This window comes from Callionymus lyra, chromosome 11 (assembly GCF_982586985.1).
Source record: "Callionymus lyra chromosome 11, fCalLyr1.hap1.1, whole genome shotgun sequence".
Classification (NCBI taxonomy): Eukaryota; Metazoa; Chordata; class Actinopteri; order Syngnathiformes; family Callionymidae; genus Callionymus; species Callionymus lyra.
In genome coordinates, this window is record NC_141828.1 from 19385710 (window position 1) to 19409619 (window position 23910).

Consider the following 23910-nt stretch of genomic DNA (forward strand, 5'->3'; position numbering starts at 1 on the left):
TAGGGGTTGTGCGGTGACACACTCTTGAACACACTTTCTTTTCACTCACACTGACACACTTGCACACTACACTCCTATTTCATTATCCCGGTGCCTTGTTGGCCTCTGCTCTGCTCCTGCTAGGGAGGTTAAATGCAAGAGAGTTGGGCCAGACTGCACGGTTGGAGGAGAAGGGTACGGATGACTGGGGGTGGTTGGGGCGCTGGTTGTTTGGGGAAAAGAAGAGGGGGAGTTGATGAGAAACAGCTGGCCAGGAATGGAAGGGATCTGGATTGGGGGGGTGGAAGGGGGTGTTGAGCCCCCCACTTTGCTGTGCTCAAGGCCAGGCCAGAGAGAAACTAGGGGTAAGAGAATCTGCCCATCAGAGTTAGAAGAGACAGGCTTCCAGGTCAGACAGTTTCTGACCTCCGTGACCTCTGTCTCCTCTCAGATGATGACTGATAAGACCACCGCTTCCTTCTGTTTGCCCGAGATAATCAGAACGCTTACTTACGGTGCGACACACACACCTTTTCTCCACAAGGAGGACACACACACACACATGGTCTGCTTCATAATAAAACAAAAACCACATTTGGCCGTCCATAAAAACCAGGAAATTATAAGGATGCATCATCTGTCTCGCAACAGGATAGGTAAAGAGAATTGGCAGAATCACTTATCCTGACAGCTTGAGTTTAACAGAGCTTGGCAGCGCCCTCGTATGATGGCAGGTCAGAGGGGGATCGAGTTGCACTTGTACGAGCCCCTCCAGGAAACACCTTTTCACTAGCAGATCTCACACATTTTAACATTCAGCGAGCACAGCCGTGGTAACGTTATTACCGCCTGAACTCTTGGGTAGAGGTCTCCATCCCAAAAAAAAAGGGTGGCGAAAACTTGTCGAAACGAGGAAGACAATATCCGAAGGTTTTGACTCACCAGTGTAGACAAATCTCCCAGGGGCTCCTTTGCAGAACTGCTTGGACTTGTAAGAAAGCGTGACTTCCACCACACCAGGGATGTGCCGAGGTGGGGTCTGGACACGGATGGCGTGCGGGGTTATCAGCTGCAGGAAGAGGGAACGTTTAGACAGTTGTAAAAAAAATAGAAATCGGCACCATTGGATATTGAATATCTCACCTCGCTCCATACTAGCATGGTGCCGAACACGACTTGTAGGCCATCAAAGAAGTTGTCCCCTATGATGATGACAGTGGCTCCTCCTGTGGTCCATCCCTCGCTTGGGCTGATCGCCTTGATGCACGGGGTGGCTGCTTATCCAAGACAAAGAAAAGGGGAAAATTCAGCACCGTCCTTTCAGCACCCAGACCCATGTCTTTTTTTTTTTTTTTTTTTGCACACAGACAGCCACAACATTCATTCCTTCCATGCCTCTTTTACAAAGACGTATCATGAAGTCCACCCCAACCCCCCCTCCCTGGAAAAAAAAAAATGATGGATTTGTCCTTTAAGGCATGAGAATCAAAATCATTTATCAGCGCCGTGGAGTGGTGTAGTTAAGCAGACCCTTCAAATGGTCCACTTCACAAAGGCTAAACGGCGGGCTCGCCAAGAAAATGATTTGATGGAGCAAATTATGTGTCAGGGCAAATGTAGCTATCAGAATTGATTAAGCATGCACCGGCATGTACAGTAAGATTTCAAAGTTGAACACATCTTAAATGAGTCGAGAATACAAGCTGGTAAAGTGGAAATGACAAGTTAAAGCTTTGCTGCTTCATTTTATTCCATTACCTTTGTTCTGCATACGCTGCACGACGCAGACGCGGCGTCGTCTCAGGTTTCATAACGTGAAATGTACTCATGAATTATTCACATTAGTTTGTTTTGTTTTTTTTTCTCTCCCTTTTCTTTTGAGATCAATTCGATCCATTTCATATTGTTTATTACAATGCTTTTCATCTGGCATGACTTGTGCAACACAGCCCTGTCATTTATCAACAGTGCCGGGGTTGTTATTATAATCTAATTTGAGTGATCTGGCGCCTCACGTTCACTGTCATTTGATGCATTACCTTAATATGGCGGCGAGCGCGACGCCGTGTTTACAACAGAAAAAGCATGACAGCCGGTCATAAAGAAGCAATATCAAATTTAATCTATTTCCATCAATATCTTTTTAATATAGGTTGTTTTTCCCTGCCGCTCCGGATATAAGCAACTATTTCGGCAAGTTCCTTTTTTTTTTTTTTTTTCTTCAGAGGGCTCAGTTCTAAACCTCTATTATCCCTTCCCATCCAGTAAGTAAATCACAGGGCGGCCATTGTTGTATGGATCACCTCAGACAAGACATCTCCCTTTGTTTGCCTTGCTGTTGGGTCTGTTCGGGTCATGTTTGCTCTCCCTCTCTGCCCATAAAGTGCGCGCACACACATCGGTTCTACAGGGAATCTGACTTTAACAGGCGCTGTTGACTTCATGCTAATCACCTCGTACAGATTTTCATTTGTGAGGCCTAGAGGAGTGACATTTGCTTTCCTTAATTGCGAAGCGGAGCGTCTGAAAGAGGACCAACCCTCCATGGGCATGCTGTGCCCCCTCTGAGGGCCTGACCTTCATCAGTGCGGACGATTACAGCAAATAATTCACCCTTCAAAATTACTGTAAACAAATTGACTTTGGGGATGGAGGAAGAAGGAGGAGGGGGGGGGGGTGCCTGATGGTGACTGGGACTTTTGGGGGGGCAGCTGCCGCCTACGACGGGCAAACACAATCACACACGAACACAGACCTCTGAAATCCCAGTGCCCCCCCCACACCCGCCTCCCACACACACAGAAGGACCCAAGGAGAGGCAGCGACTGAGGCCTTAAGCCGTCCACCCTTCTGCCGGGGAAATTTGCATATGTCTCAATGCACAGGCCGAGAGGGGAGCATGTGCTGAATGGGGACCGTGGCGAAGTGGATTACACAGTCAGCGCAGGCGATCTGATGACAGACACGCACAATACCCCCCCCCCACACACACACACACCCGGACCCCTCAGCAGATGATAGGCATCGTGAGTAGTGGGCGGATGCAAAGAGGATTGTTGCATCACAGGGTGTGTGTAAACTTTTGGGCCCGAATCCACCTTCGCCATATTCCATTTGACACAATTTTTTTTCGTGTCCAATTCACTTCCAGTAAGTGAAATTGGATTTATTAACAGATCCCAATTGAGCCCTCTGTGGTTAGGGGGAAGGACGTCAAAACCGATCCAAGATCTGAGCGAAGAAGGTCCCGACTCTCGTATTGTGACACTCAAACAGGTCTGATGTGGCCCCGCCGAAGCCGTCCTTTGTTCTGCCTGCTGAAATGTGTTGTAATTGTGCTGTGGGATGTCCAGATGGTCGGTTGATAGTGCAGCTGATGGGATTATACCTTTTACCTCTCCCAGGGCCATCTGTTCCCTTTGACTCTCTCCCTCTCTCTCTCTGTGTCTGCCTCCCTCTCCCACACACACACTCTCTCCATCCCTTCTCCTTTCCTCCTTCTTCCCTCGCTTCCTCTTAGGCCTCGCAGTCTGGATTCACTTGTCTTTATTGCATAAACCCTAACAGCATTACAGCCACTTGGCATGCAAATGAGGCAGGCGCTGCAGGCTCTATGCTGACTCTCCTATATTGTCTGGGGCTCTATAATAGTGAAATTGAGCTGAGGAACGTGTGTGTGTGTTGCTTTCCTTAAATGTGTGTCAAATATCGGCTTATTCGGGAGCATCCTTCAGCTCGAATCTGCGTGGTTTTGAGTGACAGCGGGGCCTGTGCCTGAATTCATTCAGACACTATTTCACACGGGTGGCAATTCATGCCTGTCGTTCCCGGGTGCTACCAGTAGGGGGCAGCACTTCCGGATCACTGTTAGACAGATGATGCCGGTGCAGGAAGGATACATTTGGTCAGTCGCTTTATATGAGCTCTTCCAATGGGGGGTAGAACGTGTTGCTGATTTAAAAGCCGACGGGTTGTCAAATCACACGTATGAAACAATGTTTCATGACTCTCCTTTACACACGTGTCACTTCCCTGTTTGCTTAAGGGGTACGCACAACAAAGCAAGTGCGTGTTAAATTAGTTGTTAAAACTGTCAGGCCTGAAGTAAGGCGAGGGTAAGAAAAAAAAAAATAGATCTTAACACGTGAGAGCATCCGTGGATAAACAGAACACGGCGTATGAAAGTTATTAGACAAAGACGTGTTTAACTGGGCGGTTGACAATAGCTTCTTTTGTAGCGTTACAGGGTGTCACTCCGCCGCTTTGAAGAGTGTGGTGAAGAGAAGAATAAAAGGATGTGTTGGGGTAACCTGTAAAGAACACACACTCACACACACACACACACAGAACGCAGGGCGTCCCGTGGGAGTGGGGGAAACATGGAGGCAAGGGCTCAACCTCTTTAATTGCTCTCCTCATTAAGAAACCGGTTGCTAGGCGATCCACACCTAGCGTGTCATAAACGTGAAACACACAAACAAAACGTCAGCGAACATAATGACTCTGGTGCTCCGGGCAGGACTTTAATTATTTGATTTTGTTCTTCAGTACAGGAGTCATTAATAAAGACAAAAACAAATAGATTAGCTTTTCCCCCCACTAGACTGGAGTGCACTAAGATATATTAATTGACTACTTTTTTTTTTTTTCTTAGTGGTTGTTGTATTAAGCATTACATTTGCTTTTGGTGATAGAACCATTAATGGCCATTAATGTGTAGAGAAGCTTGTTTTAGTCAGTGGTGTATATAAACTGTTTGCCCAGCTGTAATTGGCTCTAGAAAACTCCAGATAAGCAATTTGCACAATTGGTCCAACTCTTTTTTTTTTTCTCCTTTCTTACACACCCAGCTGCAAGGGGAGACCGCAGGGGTCACAAGGTTATGTTTAGTGCATTTTAGTTTTTGGATTTCCCAGGGTTTGGTGGTCCCTCTTCTCTCTTTTTTTGGCTGAGCAGGCAATCAGTCTATCATATGGAATCAGTTGGAAGAAAAACAGTAAGTTCTGTTTTTCTCATAGACCCCCCCACCCACCCCCTCCAACTTCAACTCCATCACACACACACACACACTCACACACACCGTCACCCCTCCCCACCCTCTCCTCTGTTTCAGCTCTCTCACAGCTAAATCTGCAGAACCCAATGACAGGAAATTGACCTCACATGAAAATTCTTAAGCAATTTGATCATGTTTCACATCAGCTTTTAGGACAAATGCATTAGCAAGACTGGAAGTAGTATGATTTCTCTTATTTAAAAAAAAAATATATATATAAATGAATACACCTGACAGATGGTGGAGCTGTCAAATAATAATAGACTAAGTGATGCATACTATTTCCAGTCAGGACAGGTATGAGGAAGCTTAAAGCAAAGTAAAAAAAAGTGATGGCGGAAAAGTGACCGGGGGGGGACTAGATTTCTAAATTTGGAATGGAAAAAGATAGTCCAAAAGTGACTAAACTAAAAGTGGAAAAAAAAAAAAGTTGCGTAGCAAATCATAAAATGTAAAACAGTGCCTACCATTCTCCAGATAAGGAGGCGTACCTTCTGAAGGGTCGAGTCTGCGAGCCCTTCGCCCGTGCTTGGAATTGTTGTGTACGAACATGTTGTCGGAGACAGCCAAGACGTGGCCGTCCACATTGACGGTCGTCGATACGACAACCTGCAGGAGGAATGAGAAGACAACGTGTAATTAAGACATTTGTTGCACACGCTACAAACTTCTGATTCTTCTCTGCGAAGCTCCACGACTATTGATCACCAGGCTTCCAATTTGGAATGCTTGGGCCGTGTCGTGTTACAGTAACCCGGCTGTTTTTTCGCTGCATAGTGTCTTGCGCTGGTGTACGGCTAATTGACTTTCAGAATCACTAAAATACATTTCCGTTCACCCACTCCCGGCAACTGTCATGTAGCCCGGGCTCAGAACTATTGATCAGCTTGTCCATTTCTTTGAGGCTGGAAGGCCCCCCTTTTAAAATATTACTGGAGTCATTAGCGGCGGATCCGTCCTCCATCCCATCACTCAGCAAACATTTTACCAGGATCGGATTCCCAGCCGCACTCCATATTTCATAATGCTTATTTTTGTTGTTGTTTTTTTGGCTAACCGCGGCTCCAAACAGCGCGCCACATGTGAATGGCAAAAGTGTGTCTGAGCCGGAAACAGAGACCGCCTCTCAGGTTTTGCCTCGCCGGTAGGTGACCTCAGTAAAGAAGTGGAATTTAGGGGGGCGCTTTTTTTTTTCTTTAAGTTAGTTTTGGAAGGGGTGGGGGTGTAGAGCGAAGAGTGGGGGGAGAAGGGGAAGTGAAAGAGCTCCATTCTTTTAAGCAGGTTCAGAGCTGGGCCAAGCTGAGGATGATGGATTGGGCCCTCTCTGGCCTCCAGCTGGTTTTGGGGGGTAATAAGTGGAGTTGAAGGCATGCAGAATACACAACTTTGGCCAGTGAAACACCTATGCTGGAGCATCTGGTAAATCTATCTGCGGGGGAAAATAGCATACTAACGGTTGGACTGGAGTCATGGTATAAGCATCAATAAAAGAAAAAAAAAGGGCTATATCTTGTTTTTGATTTAGTGGAGCCCTGCAAACAGAGGGGTGCTGCTGTGTTCCTGACACACAGATGTGAGAAGTAAAATCCTTCAGTGGCTGTCGGGCACCAGTCTGCAGTCACCCAAGGGGAATATTGAAGGAGGCAGGGGAGGTCTGATGGCGCTGACATCAGGAGGGGCACTCTGTCCTGTCCATTTCATGTCTGGGCTTCCTCCAAGAGGATTCTGGCTTATGTGTCTATCACACGGCAGCGCTGTCAGGCACAGATGCCCTCGTTGTAGTTTGTCCTTCTTCAGGTCGCCACCACCAGAAAAAACTCGTGGGCGACTTAGAGAGCTATGACGACCCGGATGCAATAATTCGGATTGACTTGACGCAATAGATGGAAAAGACGGGGGTAACGCAGCCATGTTCTTTCTGTGTAAATCACAGAAATGTGTCAGATATTTAGATGCAGCTTCTTAGCCAAAGGGTTTAAAATGCATGCTTGTGTTTGAGAGTAAGAGAAGCCTATAGAGTTGAGTAAATATATGCAATCCTCCGCCTGTATGTGCATGCACTGTGTGTGTCTGCATGTGTGCATGCTCGCGCATATGTGTACATGGAAGTATGTGTATCCACTGCCAGACAGATCCTGAGTTAACACTGTTGTTACATGTGGTTGTGTCGTCCTCCCGTCGGCGCTGAGGCTCAGAAAGCTGTCACGAACACAATTGATGGCGCTCTTAAATCCTATATCTTTATTTGTGTCAGATGGTATTCCCTAATAAATATTCTGTCCGGTGTGCGGAGGACACAGAATCCCTCACTCTCCACGATGCATGCACACATGTGTGTGTGTTTTTGATTCTTGTGTACACCTGTGTTTGTACCGTAGGGTTTGTGTTAGGGATTTCAAGTTACCTGGAATCTGCGCATGTCTCTGGGATTCCCTGCATTCTTCAGACAGTTCTGATTGCACTTTAGAAAGAACTTTAGGAAAAACCTGGAAGAGAAGAAGCAGAAGACATAAACATGGTTAATGAAGTTTTCGAAACGAAGAATCCTTTGATTGTATTTCAACGTCCTGAAGAAAAAAATCGATGTCTTTACGACTCTGAACAATCAAGATCACTGGCCTTCCTTGTCATTGCCTCACCTGAGCGCAGGTCTTTTCCTAACACCCATCTGCCACTAACATACAGGAAGTCACTTGATATTCCACCCACCTATTTAATCCCAGGACACCCCCTGTGCAATTAAAGTTCTCCTGTTCAATAGGGAAGCAAATGAGGCCCACCTGTGACCAGGTCTTGTTTGAAGAGCATCAGGGATAAAGGACCTAACAAGGTGAGAGCGCGCCACAAAACTTATAGTCCTGTCAGGCAATTAGGCGGACACTCCTGGGACCACCGTATGCCACACATACACACACACACAGAGATGCATAAGGCACACACACACACACACACACACACCCATGTACTTGTGGGTGGGTGAGGCAATTATGCCACAAATTACAACCTGGCTAATCGTCTCTGAACAAATGTCACGTCTGAGTGAGATCTAGTTTGTAAGCCTCCCGTCTATCACATCTTACGGGGTTTGTGGGATTCATCGATAAAGATAAAGCCCCCGTGTTTGTGAACTCACCAGCGGGAAATGGTTTGAGGCTTTTGGAAGTTACTTCTGATGTGTACAACAAAACTCGAGTCAGTCATCAGCGATTCTTTTTTTATCCGTTTTGATTTCTCACGCCTGCGCATCATAGAATTAGCCTAGCGTTACTACTAAAATGTGGGATTTTAGGTATGACGTTTTTAATTTAACTCATCCTCAACTACAAACGGCAGCACCAGACGATTGAGAGAATCTCCAACCAAACAGAATATACAATGAAAATTGACTTTTTTTGTTTTTGCAAATTCTCCCCAAAGAATTTTAAGTGATTGCAAACATGATATGAACATCCATGCTGGGATATTTACTTCTCATCAGATCGCCGTACGCAACGCCGCGGCTTATCCCGTAACGCTAACCGGGGGCTCACGGAAACAACTGTGGCGGCATCACCATAGATCGCACCAGAGATTCGCACGACCACTTCATTCCAGCTACACTCGGTGGCTTGTGTGGCCGGCGGCCCGAGGACGCTTTCACAACACTTAAGACTTCTCGCTTACCCAGTGGGATCCTAGCCAGGGCCATAAATCAGAGTCTGAAATGACCCTTCTAACCCGGGCCACATTAACACATACGCCGGTCATTTAGAAGCGTTCTTCGATAGACTCCTACACCTTGTGCTTCACTGGGAGCCAGGAGGAGAGGAGAGGAGAGGTGAGAAAATATTTTTTCACTCCACGTCCAAAGCGGCGTTTGGCCCGGACATCAATAAAAGACGTTTTAACCCATGCCAGAATGCTGATTGCCTGTCGGTGTGTGTGGCGAGAGCCATAAAAAAAAAAAAAACTGACTTGTCATTAGTGCATTTCACTTGATTGTGTTGCGCCGTGTTTTTTCGGGTTGCATCTGTTGGCTGATCATCAAAATGACCATTATGTACTCTAATTCCCTGACCCTGTTTTTATTTCCCCAAAGAGTCATAATGTAGAGCAGTAGACATCTGTGGAAAAGCAGACCTGAAATACGACTTTTATTTGTCTGTCGCCGCTCATACAGATTGGCTCGGCGCTCGGTCGGCGTTGTGTTTATGTACGTGTGCGTCTCCTGTTTTGTAAGACAATTTATGTCGGAGCGGGAGGAGATAGCGTTCGGGGTTGCCAAGCCATGCGCCGACTTCATAAAAGATCAACTTTTACCGTGAGAGTAACTTTGTTTCTTGGCTACCTTTACACTCCACTTCCCCCCCTACGAGCGGAACTTAGGAAACGATAAAGCGAAGGAACGGAGTGCCCACGCCATCGTAAAGACGCGCCTTTATGTTTACTGTTATGAAGGCAATTAAGCACAATTCCTCTGCTAAAAAGATAAGCTTAATTTTCATAGTCCACAGCAGTGGCTGCGTCGTAGCATCCATTACATTTGAGTTGGTTAAGATTCTCCAAGAGCACAGTGCAAATTGGTCCTCCGTGAAAAGGGGGAGCAATTAAGACAAAGCCCCTCTCTCGCTCTCTTTTACTTCTTAAATATCTACAGAAGTTTGTGCTGGTGTTTTGGCACGCACTGAGACAAAAGGAGCTTGTTTAATTGTTTTTTAATGGGATATCAAGTCGTTGCTGCCATTAGATGTTGGCAATGGAGGGCAAAGGGGGATAGAAAGAAAGAATGAACTGCAATTAGGTTTGATTAAAGCTATCCTTCTCAATAATCAGCTGTTCTGACAGGACAGGGGGGCCCTGGTGGCCGCCGAGATGGAGGAAGGTGTTGAGTGATATTAAGGCCAATGAAGGGGATATTAACATGGCTAATTAAAGCTCTTCCAAAGCCGGGAGAGGAGGCTCTCGGTGGACCACACTGGATGAAATAATCGGCCAAGGCAGCTATCAGTTGGAGGAGAGAGAGAAGGGGAGTGCGGGGAAGGGGTGGTGGGGTGTAGTCCGTCCGAGGAGGAGTGGAAGGGGGGAGATGGGAGGCGTGGAGGAAAACTATGAAGTGTGAAGAAAGACAAAGAGGAAGACATCGACAAGCGTATAGAGAAAGACTTCCAGGGCAAACCGTGGAAGAACATTTTTTTTGACATCAATCCTCTCCGTCTGCATTGCCCCGAGTCTGCCAGTATAACTAAGACCTGACATCGGCTTTTATGTCTGACAGCGAGTCATACCGGGGTCCACAAATCAACGTTAAAACAATCCTGCCCGTGCCTTGGTCTGAGGCAATTAATACCATTCTCCTGTAGTACCTCCACGCTCGCCCACTGCCGAAGCTACTAATCATGCCATAATGATTTCTCTCCCTCTGGTCAAAGGGGAAATAGATTGTCTCTTTAGTAATGCAGCAGGCTCTGCGCCTTCCACTCCCTAGCTTCACAGACCCCGTAATTGAGGAGAAAAAGGCCGACTTTGGCACTTTGACTGATTTGAGGGCTGCTAGACCCTCTTATCTTTACTCTGATCATTTTAGGCTGACACTCAAAGGAAGACCCATCGCCCTAATTCGAGCTCACCCTCTCCTATCATCAAACGGAGAGGGGAATAGGAGAAGAGAGGAGAGAGAGCGAGGGAGAGAGAGAGAGAGAGAGGGAGGAAAAACAAACAGGCGAGGTGAGGACGGCCTTCTCTCATTTAAATGGCCGACTTAATTGCCGGGGTTGATGTCAGTCATGCATAAATGTCCACCCCTTTGATTCGAGTCAAGAGGGCAAGTAAGGATAATATTATATTATTAGAACGACGTCGCTCAACCGCGGAGGCCAAGTGGATTCTTCCTGTGACTGTCCACCGCAAAATGATGCCAATAAATCCAAAATAAAATCAGTGTAGTATATATTTTTCAAGAGCTGGCGACCGGCAGACAAAATACATATGGTATACGTAAAGTTATGTTTAAGTTTGGTCATGTTTTATTATAATTTGATTGTTTTTTTTGTCAGTATTAAATTGAATTAAAGTTGGTGATAATTGGCGAAATGAGGTCGGAATTGTTTATTTGCTATATTACTGTACAAGGATGTGTTTTTATTTCAATAATTCCAAACATCTTAAGACTTTTTTATTTGTTCAGGCTTTACATGATTTTCTGGAACTCCTGTTGTGTTATCAGTTGTATTTTGACCTTTAAAGTATTTATTATACTTTATTGAATATTGTTTTGTTTGTTTAAGCGCTTTGTGACCCTGGTCTGGAAAAGCGCTATATAATTAAAAATTACTTACTTACTAACTTACTCTTCAATATTAAACTACTTAAATAAATGGTGAAGTTTCAAGCTGTGGATGAATTTTCCACTTTAAAATGTTTGCAATACTCTAGTGCCAGTTTCTTTCCTTACTTTTAAGTCACCTTTTTCGTAAGTGAGGGGGAAAAAGAAAGACGCCAAGTCGGCATGTTTTTTTTTTTGTCCTCTAATTGTACACCTTGTTCTAATTGTGCCAAAGATCCGCCCTGTATTTGTTTGGGCCGTTACACAATACACTGACAGATGGCCACAGAAGCCGTACGAGTCAGGTATTGACAACTTTAAGCTCCTGATTGGTGCTCCGGCACTAATGACCAGCATGCAGTGTCCACAGCCGGCAGCCATGACAGTGAGGTCATCCGTTTGCAAGGCGGTAAGTATCGATCACCAGCCCCTGCTCAAGCCCATCAGACCCCAGCTGCCTCCCCGGACTCAATGGGCCCCTGTTACAGGAGCCCTATAAGAAAACGGCTCCCAAACACCACACCACAATTTGCTGACACCAGATCTCTACGCTGAGATAGTAGTACACGGGTCAATAGCGTATCGGATTTCCAAAACGCCAGGGTCTTAGTGTCAAGCCTCCTGCCTTCCCCTACCTACTGCTACAGTTATTAGGCACTCCACTGAACTGCGTTCAGATCCCTGTTGTGACAAGACGGAGCAGGTAAAAAGAGAAATAGAGACACTTATAGATCTTAATCTATCCCAAAAAACACTTATGCATGCAACCGAGCGGGTTCGATAGATACGCTTGTTAAGTCCCCGGGAGGCCCCGCCGCCGCCGAGCATCGTGGGCATTTTTTTTTTTTCCCGCCGTTGCCCCGGCCCGGCCGCCGTCTCCTCCTCCTGTCAGGCGGAGCTGTTTTTCTTCGCTTTAGCCGAAGTAAACCACAGCACATTAACAATATTTGCTCTACCCCTGTACAAGCGCCGAGGGAGCGGACCCACAGATCCTATCACTTCTTTATCACGGAACAAGTGCCTCACTATACAACCTTATTGGGTTTGGGAGATTAACCCTTTCCACTCTCGGGGCCTCGCCGCTCCCCCCCCCACGAGACGGCCACGGCAGATGTCACCGTGATTATTGTTGTTCGACATCAAATATCACTCGTCGATGCCGTGGCCGAATTTATTGGATATTTCTCAAGATTTTCTTTTTTTTGTATGTTTTTTTCCACAGCTGCTGCTCGTCGGTTGATTTTCTTCTTTCATATTTCATATTATTGTCTGCGGTGTGTATTGTGGTAGTGTCACAAATAATTAATGTGCTTGCTCTGCACCCTAAGATGTAGTTGTGTCCCTCCATTCATCCCTCTTTACCCCCTCGTCCACCATCCCCCCCTCTCCCTCACTCTAATGGGCAGAGTGGCATTGACATTATTTCACTTGAGGATCCCTCACTCTGTCAATCCCTCTTCATTTACTCCATGGCTACAGGACTCATTATGGTATCCCTTCCTCCTTCACTCTCTCCTACTTTCACTCATCCTCCTGTCTCTCCCTCTCTCTCTCTACCTCTCTCCCTCTCCCTGGCTTTCTCTCCGGACACTGTTAGTTTCTTACTTAAGAGATTCGCTCGTCTTCACAAATGGTTTCACGTCAAACCCACTCCCAGCCAGCCTCCACTGATTCCCTTCAGGCTTTGGCACAGGTTTACTGTAACAGATTAGAGGAAGACTCGCAGCTCCTGCTAACTATCCATCACTTGCTAACAGTGGACTAAGGCGATGTTGCTTTATGCAGCTTTTAGCACCAGCCAGCCACAGACTGCATGTTTTAGCCTCAAGCTTCCTTCTCTCCACCTCGACGCTCCCCGCACGCAAAAAAAAAGATACTGCTGAGACCGTTGTACCGGTGCATGCTGGTCCGTGTCTCACCTGCCCTGCCTCGACTCCGAACACAATATAATCAGACGCGCCGCATAAATAAATCTGCATCGGGTCATTCCTTGTGTTGCGAAAGATTAATTCATGGACCTTCGTCACACGGAGGTGGATGTGCAGATGGTTTTCAATGAAGTTTTGAATCTATAATCCAAGCAAGTGTTTTACTTTAATTTTTAATTTAAGGGAAATTTATGTGTTGATTTAAGTGTGTCTTAAATTGATCTTGGACTCTATTGTACTCTTAAGTATGTGTTTGCAGAAAATTATCTTTTCATTTAAATATTTACATTAGAAAATGTGCTGAAAACACTTTTTCTGGAGATGAAATCTTGTTTACCATAACCACAACCACTCTGCTGTGATTGGTCAAACATCAAGGTTTGTCACTGCACGTCATCCATCCCGGAAGTCTTCACCTTCCAGGGGACTCATTGTATAAACAAAGCGGGGCATGATTACAACTGTGTAGAGGATAGGTGATAGTAACCTTTTGTTTGCCGAGATTTAAGAATGAGGATGACATCACATTAGTTGCCAGATTATGTCATAATGGACTCCGCTCTTGTAACCTCTCGTTTGCCAGGATTTCCGACAGGGGAGAACAAACTACAAAACATGTTCACGATGAGGGACTTACTGCATCTTTGAGAGGAAGACTTTAACATTTATATCATGTAAGTGAGTCAAGAGAGTTGAAGTTTCACATTAATTGACCTTTAATCAATATCAACTCCTTTTTATTTTTTATAATTTCTTAAAGATTACATTGAAATCTGTACATCCAATTTTGAGTTATTTTTGCTGACAGTGGACCCGGGAGCTTCTTTTTAAAGTTTGTCATTTCAAGTTTAACCTCGTCTCTAAACGCACCGTCAGCATCGCTAATGCGGGAAACCGGAGCACCCAGTGGTCAGAAAATGATTAAAACTCCTGGCTGTCGATAATTGGCTTACTGACATCGCAATAACAACGCATCAACAATAGTCGTCGGGGATATTTTCTCTTTCGCAGCCGGGCCAGGAAGCGTGTTTTTTTTCTTTTTTTCTGCAGAGGTGGAGAAATGTGGCGCTTTGAATACTGGTCAGCTCTGGAGCTCGGGGCCTTGAGGAAATACCAGTCAGCACCTCCCTGCTCCGACGTGATGGAAGATAAGCATATGTTGCCTCGGCCCGGGCCGGGGTGAATGGTGGTATTTAGGGTGTTGGATGTGAGGTTTCTAGCAGGGGTCCACAATGAGACCCTTACACCCGTGAGTGATCGGGCACAGGCCGCGGAGGAACGCCAGGGAACACCAGCAGGGGGGCTTGACCGTTTAGCTGTTGTGTATTTGCATGTGTGTGTGTGTTGTGTGAGACAGTGGTTTTCCCTGTGTGTGTCCATGCATGTGCAAATGTATACGAGTGTACCTCTACATCAGATTATTACTAATGTATAATACATACATCTAAAGTGGCTGTCAGGGTTGGTCAGTCATCATAAAACATGAGGCAGCCACTCTGACATTGCCGCCACATTAACAGAAGAAGAAGGGGGGAAAAAAAAGAAACTCCCACTGTGGACTGTCATGTAGGTGGGAAAGTGTGGGGGGGGGTAGGTAGGTAGAGACGGAAAGACAGAGAGCGGGTCGGTGCTTAAAGCTAACAGGTAACCTTTCTGTGCACCTAGGACAAAGGCAGGGGGAAAAAGAAAATGTCAAATTAAGAGAGGCCAGGCAGAAAGACGTGGATGCCATATTTGTGTGAAAGCCCAGTGCTGTTGGCAGCAGAGATGGCTGCTTTCTGATTCATCTGGGGCCGTATGGCAAAGCTTTGTCAGTCTGTGCGAGGTATAAATAATTCAGGGTGAGAGATGGCAATTACAGGGCCCTGCACAACCAAAATGAATATTTTATAAGGACTAAAACTGCCCTGGAATGAATCACACACATGGACTCACACACACGTACACACTAACCCCACACACGTGTGCATGTGTGCGGGCATAAGTGAGCGTGCACGCACACACACAATGCTTGCGCGTGAACCTTGAACATAGCGGTTGTGTTGTTGACAATACGACTATTATATAAACCCCTGCATGGCAAGTTAATGATTTTTAATCTGCTTGCACACGCCATTTCTCTCAATATTTGTTTAGCGAGTGTGAGAGACGATTTTGTTGCCGCGCTTTTTTCACCGTGTGAAAACAACGTACAGTTAATAAAACCAGTTGGTGGGTCTAGCTTGTCTCGCTGTCTATAGGATCATCTTATTCATCACGTTTGAGTTGACCCTTCAATGGGCTTAAGGTCGTTTAGCAAAGTGGCCCCCAAACTCTCTTGCACCGTAAACCGACCTTCATATAAAAAACTTTTTTTTTCATAGTTTACAGGTTTGTTTTTTAAGTAAACTTGACTGAAACAAGCGTCTTGACTGGTCAACAGTCACAGACTAATGTAACACCAGAGAAAATACTATATATTTTTAAAGACAAAACACCTATAAGACTTTAATAATCAATACAACAGAAATTATATCAATGATTCTTTCTTTTGCACAGTCCAGTAACAAAGCAGTACAAAAGAAAGTTTTTCTAACAGTCTTATTAAAAAACATTTAAAATAATTTAACTTAAAATAAAAATATGACCTAAATAGTTTCCTTGTACATTTTGTAAACAATAAAACAATAATTATTATTAACACCAAATTATTTTGTCCCACTTCTTGTACTTTTAATAAAATAAAACTAATTTATTTTCCTGAACTTTTTAATCTCATACAAACATTTGAAACATTGAGTCTTTATTTAAGCATATTTCATTTGGGCCTCACTGACCGATACAAGAGTCTGAGAATGAATAAAAACATGTTAATTAATTTAACTTCTTCCCTTTTAAAAATGTAAACAGTACAATTTATACTTTGATATTAAAATTATAAAATATACATATATATAAAACAAATTATTTTGCCCCAGATATTCCACTTTAAATTCAATAAAACAAATGTATGGTCCATGGCACGATTTTATAATTCAACTTTTTAATCTTCTACAATAATTAGAAACATAAGATTGAGTCTTAATTCAAGCATCTTTCATTAGTGATGTAATTATGTTCAGGACGGTCGAGTAATGACTTATTTTCTCGTGGTGTAAAATGAGAAAAAAGTGCTCCGCGGATCAAGTTTATTGATTGACTGATGAATAAGTGAAGGGGGGGAAACGTCTTCCAAAGCCCATAGTCTTTACTTTTGACCCCCGTAAATATGCTCTTTGTGCGGGAGCAAGTGTGGATGTGGGGGGGGGGGTTGTGGATGGGGCCAAAATGCTAATGGGAAAAGATTAAACCCCAAAAAGCCGCCTGGAGCATTTACCTTCTAAAGGGTTTTGTCTGTCAGGTTTCCTGCAAAACTCTGTCTTTATAATTCTGAGACAAAAAATAACATTGTTCTCGGGTCCTGAGGAGCGCAGTGTCTTGGTTGAATGGCCATTGTGCGACTCTAGTAATGATACCTTAGCTTTTGTGCGAGGGAGGCCAGGTAGGTCTGTGACATCAGCGCCACACAAGCGCTCCTCTGTCCGGATGTTTAGGGAAGGATTTCGCCCATGGTGGGAAAAGAGCACCAGGATAAACAAGAGCTGTTTGTGCGCCCCTCTTAAGCATCCCACCGCTAAAGAAAATAGTTGAAATATAACAGGCTTCTTTGCTCCAATGATGTAATCCAGGAGAGTGTTTTCCTTTTTTTTTTTTCCCCCCCTTCTCTTTTTTTTTTTCAGTGAGAGTGTGGACGTTTCATTTGTCAGTCCAAAGGGAGGATGGCAAACCACAGAGGGGAGAAAAGACCCCAAGCATGAAGACACAGATCGCATGTGTTGGGAAAAGTGACAGCGAGGCAAATGCTAAGAGAAAGCTGCTTCCGAAAAGTGAACCGCACGCTGATAGCAGTGCAGCTAGCTGTTGTGAAGGCAGCTGACAAACCCATAGCGTGGCATGTCTCGCCCCGTTTGTGCCTTTTCAAAGGGTGTGATTTGCAAATAACATGAGTCTCTGGGCATAGACCGGGCATGTAAGTACGGTGAATAAAAGCCCCCCTGCTCCGCGGAGGGAAGCCCTTACTTGTCAGCTCCGTTCTTTGTCAGAAAGCTGACAGATAAATAGACAGTTTTTTGTTTTTTTTGCCACTCGCTCCTCCTGCCGTATGTACACAGAGGCGTGTGTCAGCTTCCACGTACAGGTTGACTCGCTTTAGGGGAGGAAACGGTTGAAAGACACCCCGCCACTCTTTCCAGGGCAATGACTGAAAATATTGTGAGCCGGTTTCCGACAGTCTCAAACAACAAACAATGGGGGTTGATGTGTAACCAGATAAAAAAACACGGATCGAATGGCGGCGTCGCGGCATCACTACAGGGCTTATTTTTCATGCAAATTACTACTAATGAGCTTCCTGAAATCTGACTAATTATATCAAAGTGATTTCTTTAATTAGTTTGTAATAATTCCGTGCGTAAACATCATAGTAAACAGATTAGTCTATATAAAAATATCAATTTGTCACACTTTATAAGAGATGCCGCGCAGGCGACGCTAATCTTCCTCGGAATGCCAAGGCAAACATTTATAAAAGAATTAAACGTGTACTCGGCGAATATTTGGTAACATTAACAAGGAATCTCTTTTTTTGTGAATTTGTCACAGCTTTTAATCCCTGACAAAGCTACCGAAACGAGGCGTTCAAGTACCAGTGGGCTGAAGGCAAACAAGAGGGGCTGAAATAATGTCAATTATGTTTTGTGTTGTTGACATTTATTGTTTAACACCACAGCCTTGTTGACGGATTTAATGCTATAAATGACCTTATTTGATAATAAGGAGGATTAAATATGATTAATATTATATAATTTTCACCATATAAACTGTTCATATTTGTTAGATTTATTCCTTCTCACCGGAGTCTTCTTTAATATGTTCCAAATGTTGATGATTCAATGACATACATGACCTTATTTGATCTTAAAGTGGATTAAATACTATTAATATTAAGTCATTTTGACCATATAAACTGTTCATATGTGTGAGATTCATTCATTATCACTTGAGTTTTCTTAAATATGTTCCAAATGTTGATTATTTAATGGCATACATGACCTTATTTGATGGTAAAGTGGATAACATATTATTATAAGGTAAGGTAAAACTGTAATGACTTTATTATGTCATTTTGACCATATAAACTGTCAATATGTGTGGAATTGATTCATTATCACCCGAGTCTTCTTAAATATATTCCAAATGTTGATGATTTAATGATATAAATGACCTTATGTGATAGTAAAGTCGATTAAATATTATTATTTTAAATCACTGTGACCATATTAACTCTTAATATTTGTGAGATGGATTCATTCTCACCTGATTCTTCTTAAATAGGATCCCAATGTCTAATGTTAAAGTGGATTAAATATTGTATAAAATATCATTTTCACCCTAAAAACTCTGGTAATATGTGAGACCCCGCTTCATTCTCACCTGAGTCTTTCTCTGACAGGTTCAAGATCCCCAACAGCGTCTTCAACATCACCTCGACGTGGTCAACGTCCGCACAAACGCGGCCGACGTGAGTGACTGCTTATTAAACACGAACGCACGTGTGAAGAAACGACAGACGGCTTCAGAGATGATAAGGAATTGCATTTATCCACCACTTTGCACCTCCTGTTAATCCAACAACATCCCTCAAACCCCCTTAAGAGTAAAAAAAAAAAAAAAAATGTCTAATACACTACCGGTCGCAGGAGGACTCATACGATTACCGATCTTTTCTGATACCCTCAATCCACACTGAGATGGATTAAACATTCAATTTGTTACTCGCTAGACCACCACCCAGGTTCACCACTTACCATACAAATGGAAAACACGCTAGTAATCTATTAGCCTGCCCGGCCTGACACTGTATTATGTTGTATTTGTATTATATTTACTTCGGGGAAATTACGATTCAAGTCATATTTATCTTCATGTGGAAATGTGTGTCTAAATGGAAATCACCTATAGTGTGAGGGTGGATGCAGAGCAATACTAATGTGCTCCATGAACCGTGCGATTTAGTCACCCTCTATGGATGCACTATGGGCTGATTCTACATATCAAACATGCTCTCCCCCTGTTAGAGCCGTACGCCGGCCCCCGACGCTGTTTGATAATTATTACGCTTACATTACAACACAAGACCTTGCCTGTGGAGCCGAAGAAGACCCCCCCCCCTCACCCCTACCACCCCCTCTTTTCTACCCCCCTACCCCTCCCCTGAAAACACACTCTTTGTCGTATACAGTAGTAAACAGCTTCCCAGTAAGCTGTTTGCACTTCACTGCCCGCTCTAGGAAATAAAAACAAAGAGCAAATTGGGGGTTTCGCGTATGAGTGAATAAATAAGGTTGTTTTACTCACAGAATGCATTACCTTTTAAAAACCCCTAATGCGCTGAGCCTTTTCATTTAACAAACAAAGCCTAAATTAGGAATTAAATACATTGGTATTTAGATAACGGCATTAGCTTTGGTGACATCAATGTGGAAAGGGAAAAAAAGTTGGACGCCATCCACGGCGCCTCCATTGTTACGTTAAATTGCAATATTAATCCGGGGCTCAAACCCAAGGTACTGTAGCTTCTTTTTTTTTTCTTTTTTTTTTATGCGGCGCACTTGAATTATGCCATTGAAGTAATTGATAGTGATTCAGTCATTGAAGGTACTAATCCCATGATTCACTTCATCTCTCCCAGTGCCATTTACCTTCCAGATGTTTGGAGTTTGGGGGTAATCAATAAAGAGGGGAATAAAGATTGGCGTTCACAATACTCCCCTTGACAAGCTCCAGCCGAATGTTTGTCAAGCAAATTAAACACACTTAGACTTTTCACCTGCTCCTACAACGACACCACATATGGCGGCGAAGTTAAAAATAAGAAACTGTGCATACATTACCATGCATAATGCACAACTCCCTCCATTTAATATGCAAATTTTGTAAAATATTACTGAATACCTTCTGTTCAGAATGAATAAATTTGAATTGCAATTAGAATAATCTTGTATAATTAATGAAAACTGTCAATTTTGGTTCCGAAGTAATTTGATTAGCATGTTGATAGGACACTTATCAAGTTCAGTAAACTGTTAGATTAAGAAGATGAAAAAAGAGATGGAGGGAAAAAAAAAAAAAAAAAAGATTCTAAGGATATTTCTCTCAACGGCTCTGACATTTTCCCTTGGCATCGTAAACAAAGACGGTAGCTGGCAAACTTCCTGAATCGAGAGGGGTTGAGGGAGGGGAGGGTGGAGAAACAGTAAAAGAGAAATAGAGACGAGGACAGAGATAGAGAGCCTCTCGAGATAATCTGCGAATCTCAGTCGGCAGATGAAAAAGAGTGTATCGTCGAAGGCTCCTGAGCGAAGCTACTCATCTCTGGCCTCTGCTCTCCAGCTAAGCCCGAGTTTATGGGATTTCTCTCATGGACCATTTGTAGTTTTTCACATCACATGATGAGTTAAAAACAGCTTTTCCAAATGTTTGCGGGCTATAAATGTGGAGCTGTGAGCTAAAAACCCACAGACAAGTGATCCCCGTCTGCAATTCATCAGAGAGTATCCGTCTATTAACGAGAGAGTGAACAACAAATTGATGTACGCCATTCTTGTATTGTATAAAACACAACCATCTGTACCGTCTACAGATGAACAGAGCGAGTGACCTCCTTTTCCCCTCTCTTTCTCTGCTCATTAGCTATCCTGAACCTCTTTCTCTCCTGCTTTCAGTTTTTCAAACCCCCAAATGAGACCTAAATCGCTTGCAATACAGGTTAGCTGGAGGAAGGGGGTGCGGGGGGGTAGGGGGGGGCAAACATCTGTCGCGGTAGGTACCCTGCATGCAGCTCGGGGTATCTCCTGCGAGGAACTTTGGGGATGTTTAATTCATAAACGCTGTCATCCATGTAAACCTCCTGATTTCATAATGACTAACTCTTGGTGGTTTAATTAATTTAATAATGCCTTTCAGAAGCCATAAATGAAAGGGCCTCTGAAGTGGCGCATTAATTAGCCGGCGCCGATGCTATCCCTGTCACACTCGCGGCTGTCAAAAGCGGGGCAAAGTGGAGGATGGGCAACAGCTGACGTCTCGGGGTGAGGGGTCATGCCAATCACGGCTTCCCCGCCACCAACTTTAACGAGTCGTAATTTGTGTCGCGTATAAACATGTATTCAGGGTCGACCTGTGGTCATGTCCGTAATTCTGCACTCGGTATTTACACGCAGGTATTGAAGGGGGCGATAAGCTTTTCGACGTCGGCGCATTAGGGCGACGCTTGTGTTTACATCGGAAAGGTTGGCGCCCGAGGGCACCGGTTGTCATTCCGCGCCTCGAGAAGTTGTGCCCAGCGTTAAGTGGGGATCATGTGGTGAAAATAAAGTTGCATGAATCCCCGATTTTGATCCTAAATAGATACTTTATTAAATATTGTTTTAGATACAATTATTGAAATCGAATTCATTCATATAGGTTCAGTATATATGGTACAAATAATAACAAAAACTACATGATAATATGAATCATAATTGATGTGTAAATCCCAATTTCTTGGCTCTATTTTCTTTTCTTATCTTTTTTTGGAGGCTGTGACTGTCTTGTTTTGGACACTGAGTCTGAAAATAAAGATGTATATCTAAACTGTGTTTACATTTGAATCATTCCGCACATTTCAAAGTTACGCTCATCATTAAGTGGTGATCATATGGTGAAAAAAAAGTTTTTTATTCACAACTAGGTCAATTGGTCCAAAACGGATACTTATTTGATGTATTGTTGGTCATTTTTTAGATAAATTTACTAAAAGGAAATGTATAAACTAAGGTTTTTACAAACAAAAATCATAAATATATATATAAATTATAAATAATAACAAATAATACAACACGTTATAAATCATAGTTAATATATATATATCTATAACTAAAATGTATTTATTGTCCTAACATTGCGCTTTATCCGGATCGCTCGGCATTAAAATGGCAATATTTAATTTAGATCCAGTTATTTCTCTGTTTTTTTTAAATATATGATGAATAAAGACTCTATGGGAACTACATTCTTTGCTAATTCCTCAGTTAATACTCATCATTCATATTGATAAACTCACATAAATTCAAACAAGACTATATATTAAAAAAAACTTTTTAATTCAACTTACACTGCAGCCCATAGGTTTTATCGTATTTCATTTTTATTGTATTTATTGTTTTATTTGTTGTATATTAAATGTATTTTATATTTGTGTATATGTATTGTATTATTATTATCTTTGTTATTATCATTGTTATTGTTTTGTTGAATAGAGGTGATAGGTAGGTCAATATATTTCATTTTTAAACTTTTATTCTTGCAAAAACACTAAAATAAAGATAGCAATTAACCACCATTTGAAGTAAAAACCATCTCACTAGCTGCTAATGTCATATTTATACCATTTCCTAGGACGGTTCGGTGAGATTGACGTTCTCCACTGTAAAAGTCCTTGCTCCGTCTATTAATGTTTCATTCATTTATTCATTTTGCACCACTTGTCCTGACCAGCGAGGGTCACGATGCAGGCTAGACTCCCCAGGCAGCGGACACCCTGGAGAGGTCACCAGTCCATCACGATTTTTTTTTTTTTTTTTCAATGACCGTTCTTCAATATAAACAAGAATTCCAGGTCGGTCAGGGATACCCACGAGTTCAGGAATAAATAAAAAAACACGGTGGTCGAAATAAGCCCGTGTTTACATCTGCCGCCGGTGCCGCGGCCGCCCTGTATCTACTATTTTAATTATAATGTCATGCCTTCGTTGCTCGCAAGGTTATCACACTTAATAAATCAAACTTCATTAAAAGTCCCGGCAACTCAACGCATGAGCACACAAAATCATCACAGTACCAACAAGATTATATTCCCGGCTAACCCCGGCGCATCTCATAAGGAGGTTGTTTTTTTCCCCATTTTTTTTCCGTATTTCATAAATATGAAGCGGGAAGTTTGTGTCTGTGCCTGTCCATTTATTACCATAAAAATCAGCTGACTGAAGTATCTCACTATCTGTGGAGGCAATTAACTGTTTTGAGAGAATGCGTAATACGGGACTTTGTAATGGTATCATTTGGAGTCAAGGCACAGATGCGCTGTGCAGAGCCATACTGTAATTAGAGGGAAACGCTGTACAGGTTTTCCACTAATTAGCAAATTATGCTGAAAATAGCATCAAGCTAATTAACAGTTATTATGGCATTTTTGAAAGTATGACTTTAATTAGCAAAGTCCTGACGCAGGCGATTTCAAACTCGTCTCTGAGAAGACGGGGAAGGGGGAAGAGAAAAAAAAAAAAGGGGGGAAAAAAACACGGGGCATGATCAAGAAGATACCCAGATTATTATGATGCCGTCAGAAACTAAAAGGGGAGAACAGGAGTGGGAAAGAGAGAGTGAGTAGGGGAGGAGAGGAGGGGAGTCGGTGAGGGGGGTAAAGCTTTTGTGTGTTGTGTCTGAATCTCCATCCAAATGAGGGGACATGTGTGCGCCGCCACGTTGCCAAGAAGAGCCCTGAGCCGTGTGCCCAGTGTCAGGTGGCA

The 23910-nt window shown here is 43.3% G+C and overlaps 2 protein-coding genes across 11 annotated transcripts in view; one reads left to right on the forward strand and one right to left on the reverse strand.

The window, feature by feature from the left end:
• Positions 1–19625, forward strand: part of LOC148069546 (methylated-DNA--protein-cysteine methyltransferase-like) — an 89418-nt gene extending 69793 nt beyond the window's left edge. For both annotated transcript variants that reach the window (XM_087802223.1, XM_087802224.1), the window contains exon 6: positions 18795–19625. In XM_087802223.1, the coding sequence (XP_087658349.1) occupies positions 18795–18871 (77 nt within the window). In that variant the 3' untranslated portion in view covers positions 18872–19625. The remainder of the gene's footprint in view (positions 1–18794) is intronic.
• The window catches only part of LOC148069547 (transcription factor COE3), a 79892-nt gene that overhangs the window by 23944 nt on the left and 32038 nt on the right, over positions 1–23910 (reverse strand). For 4 of the 9 annotated variants that reach the window (XM_087802218.1, XM_087802214.1, XM_087802211.1 and 1 more), the window contains exons 7-10: positions 7440–7521; positions 5503–5644; positions 1123–1256; positions 922–1048 (exon numbers count right to left, since the gene is read on the reverse strand). In XM_087802218.1, coding sequence (XP_087658344.1) covers positions 922–1048; positions 1123–1256; positions 5503–5644; positions 7440–7521 — 485 coding nt within the window. The remainder of the gene's footprint in view (positions 1–921; positions 1049–1122; positions 1257–5502; positions 5645–7439; positions 7522–23910) is intronic. The other 5 variants (XM_087802219.1, XM_087802212.1, XM_087802215.1 and 2 more) reach the window with 2 other exon arrangements.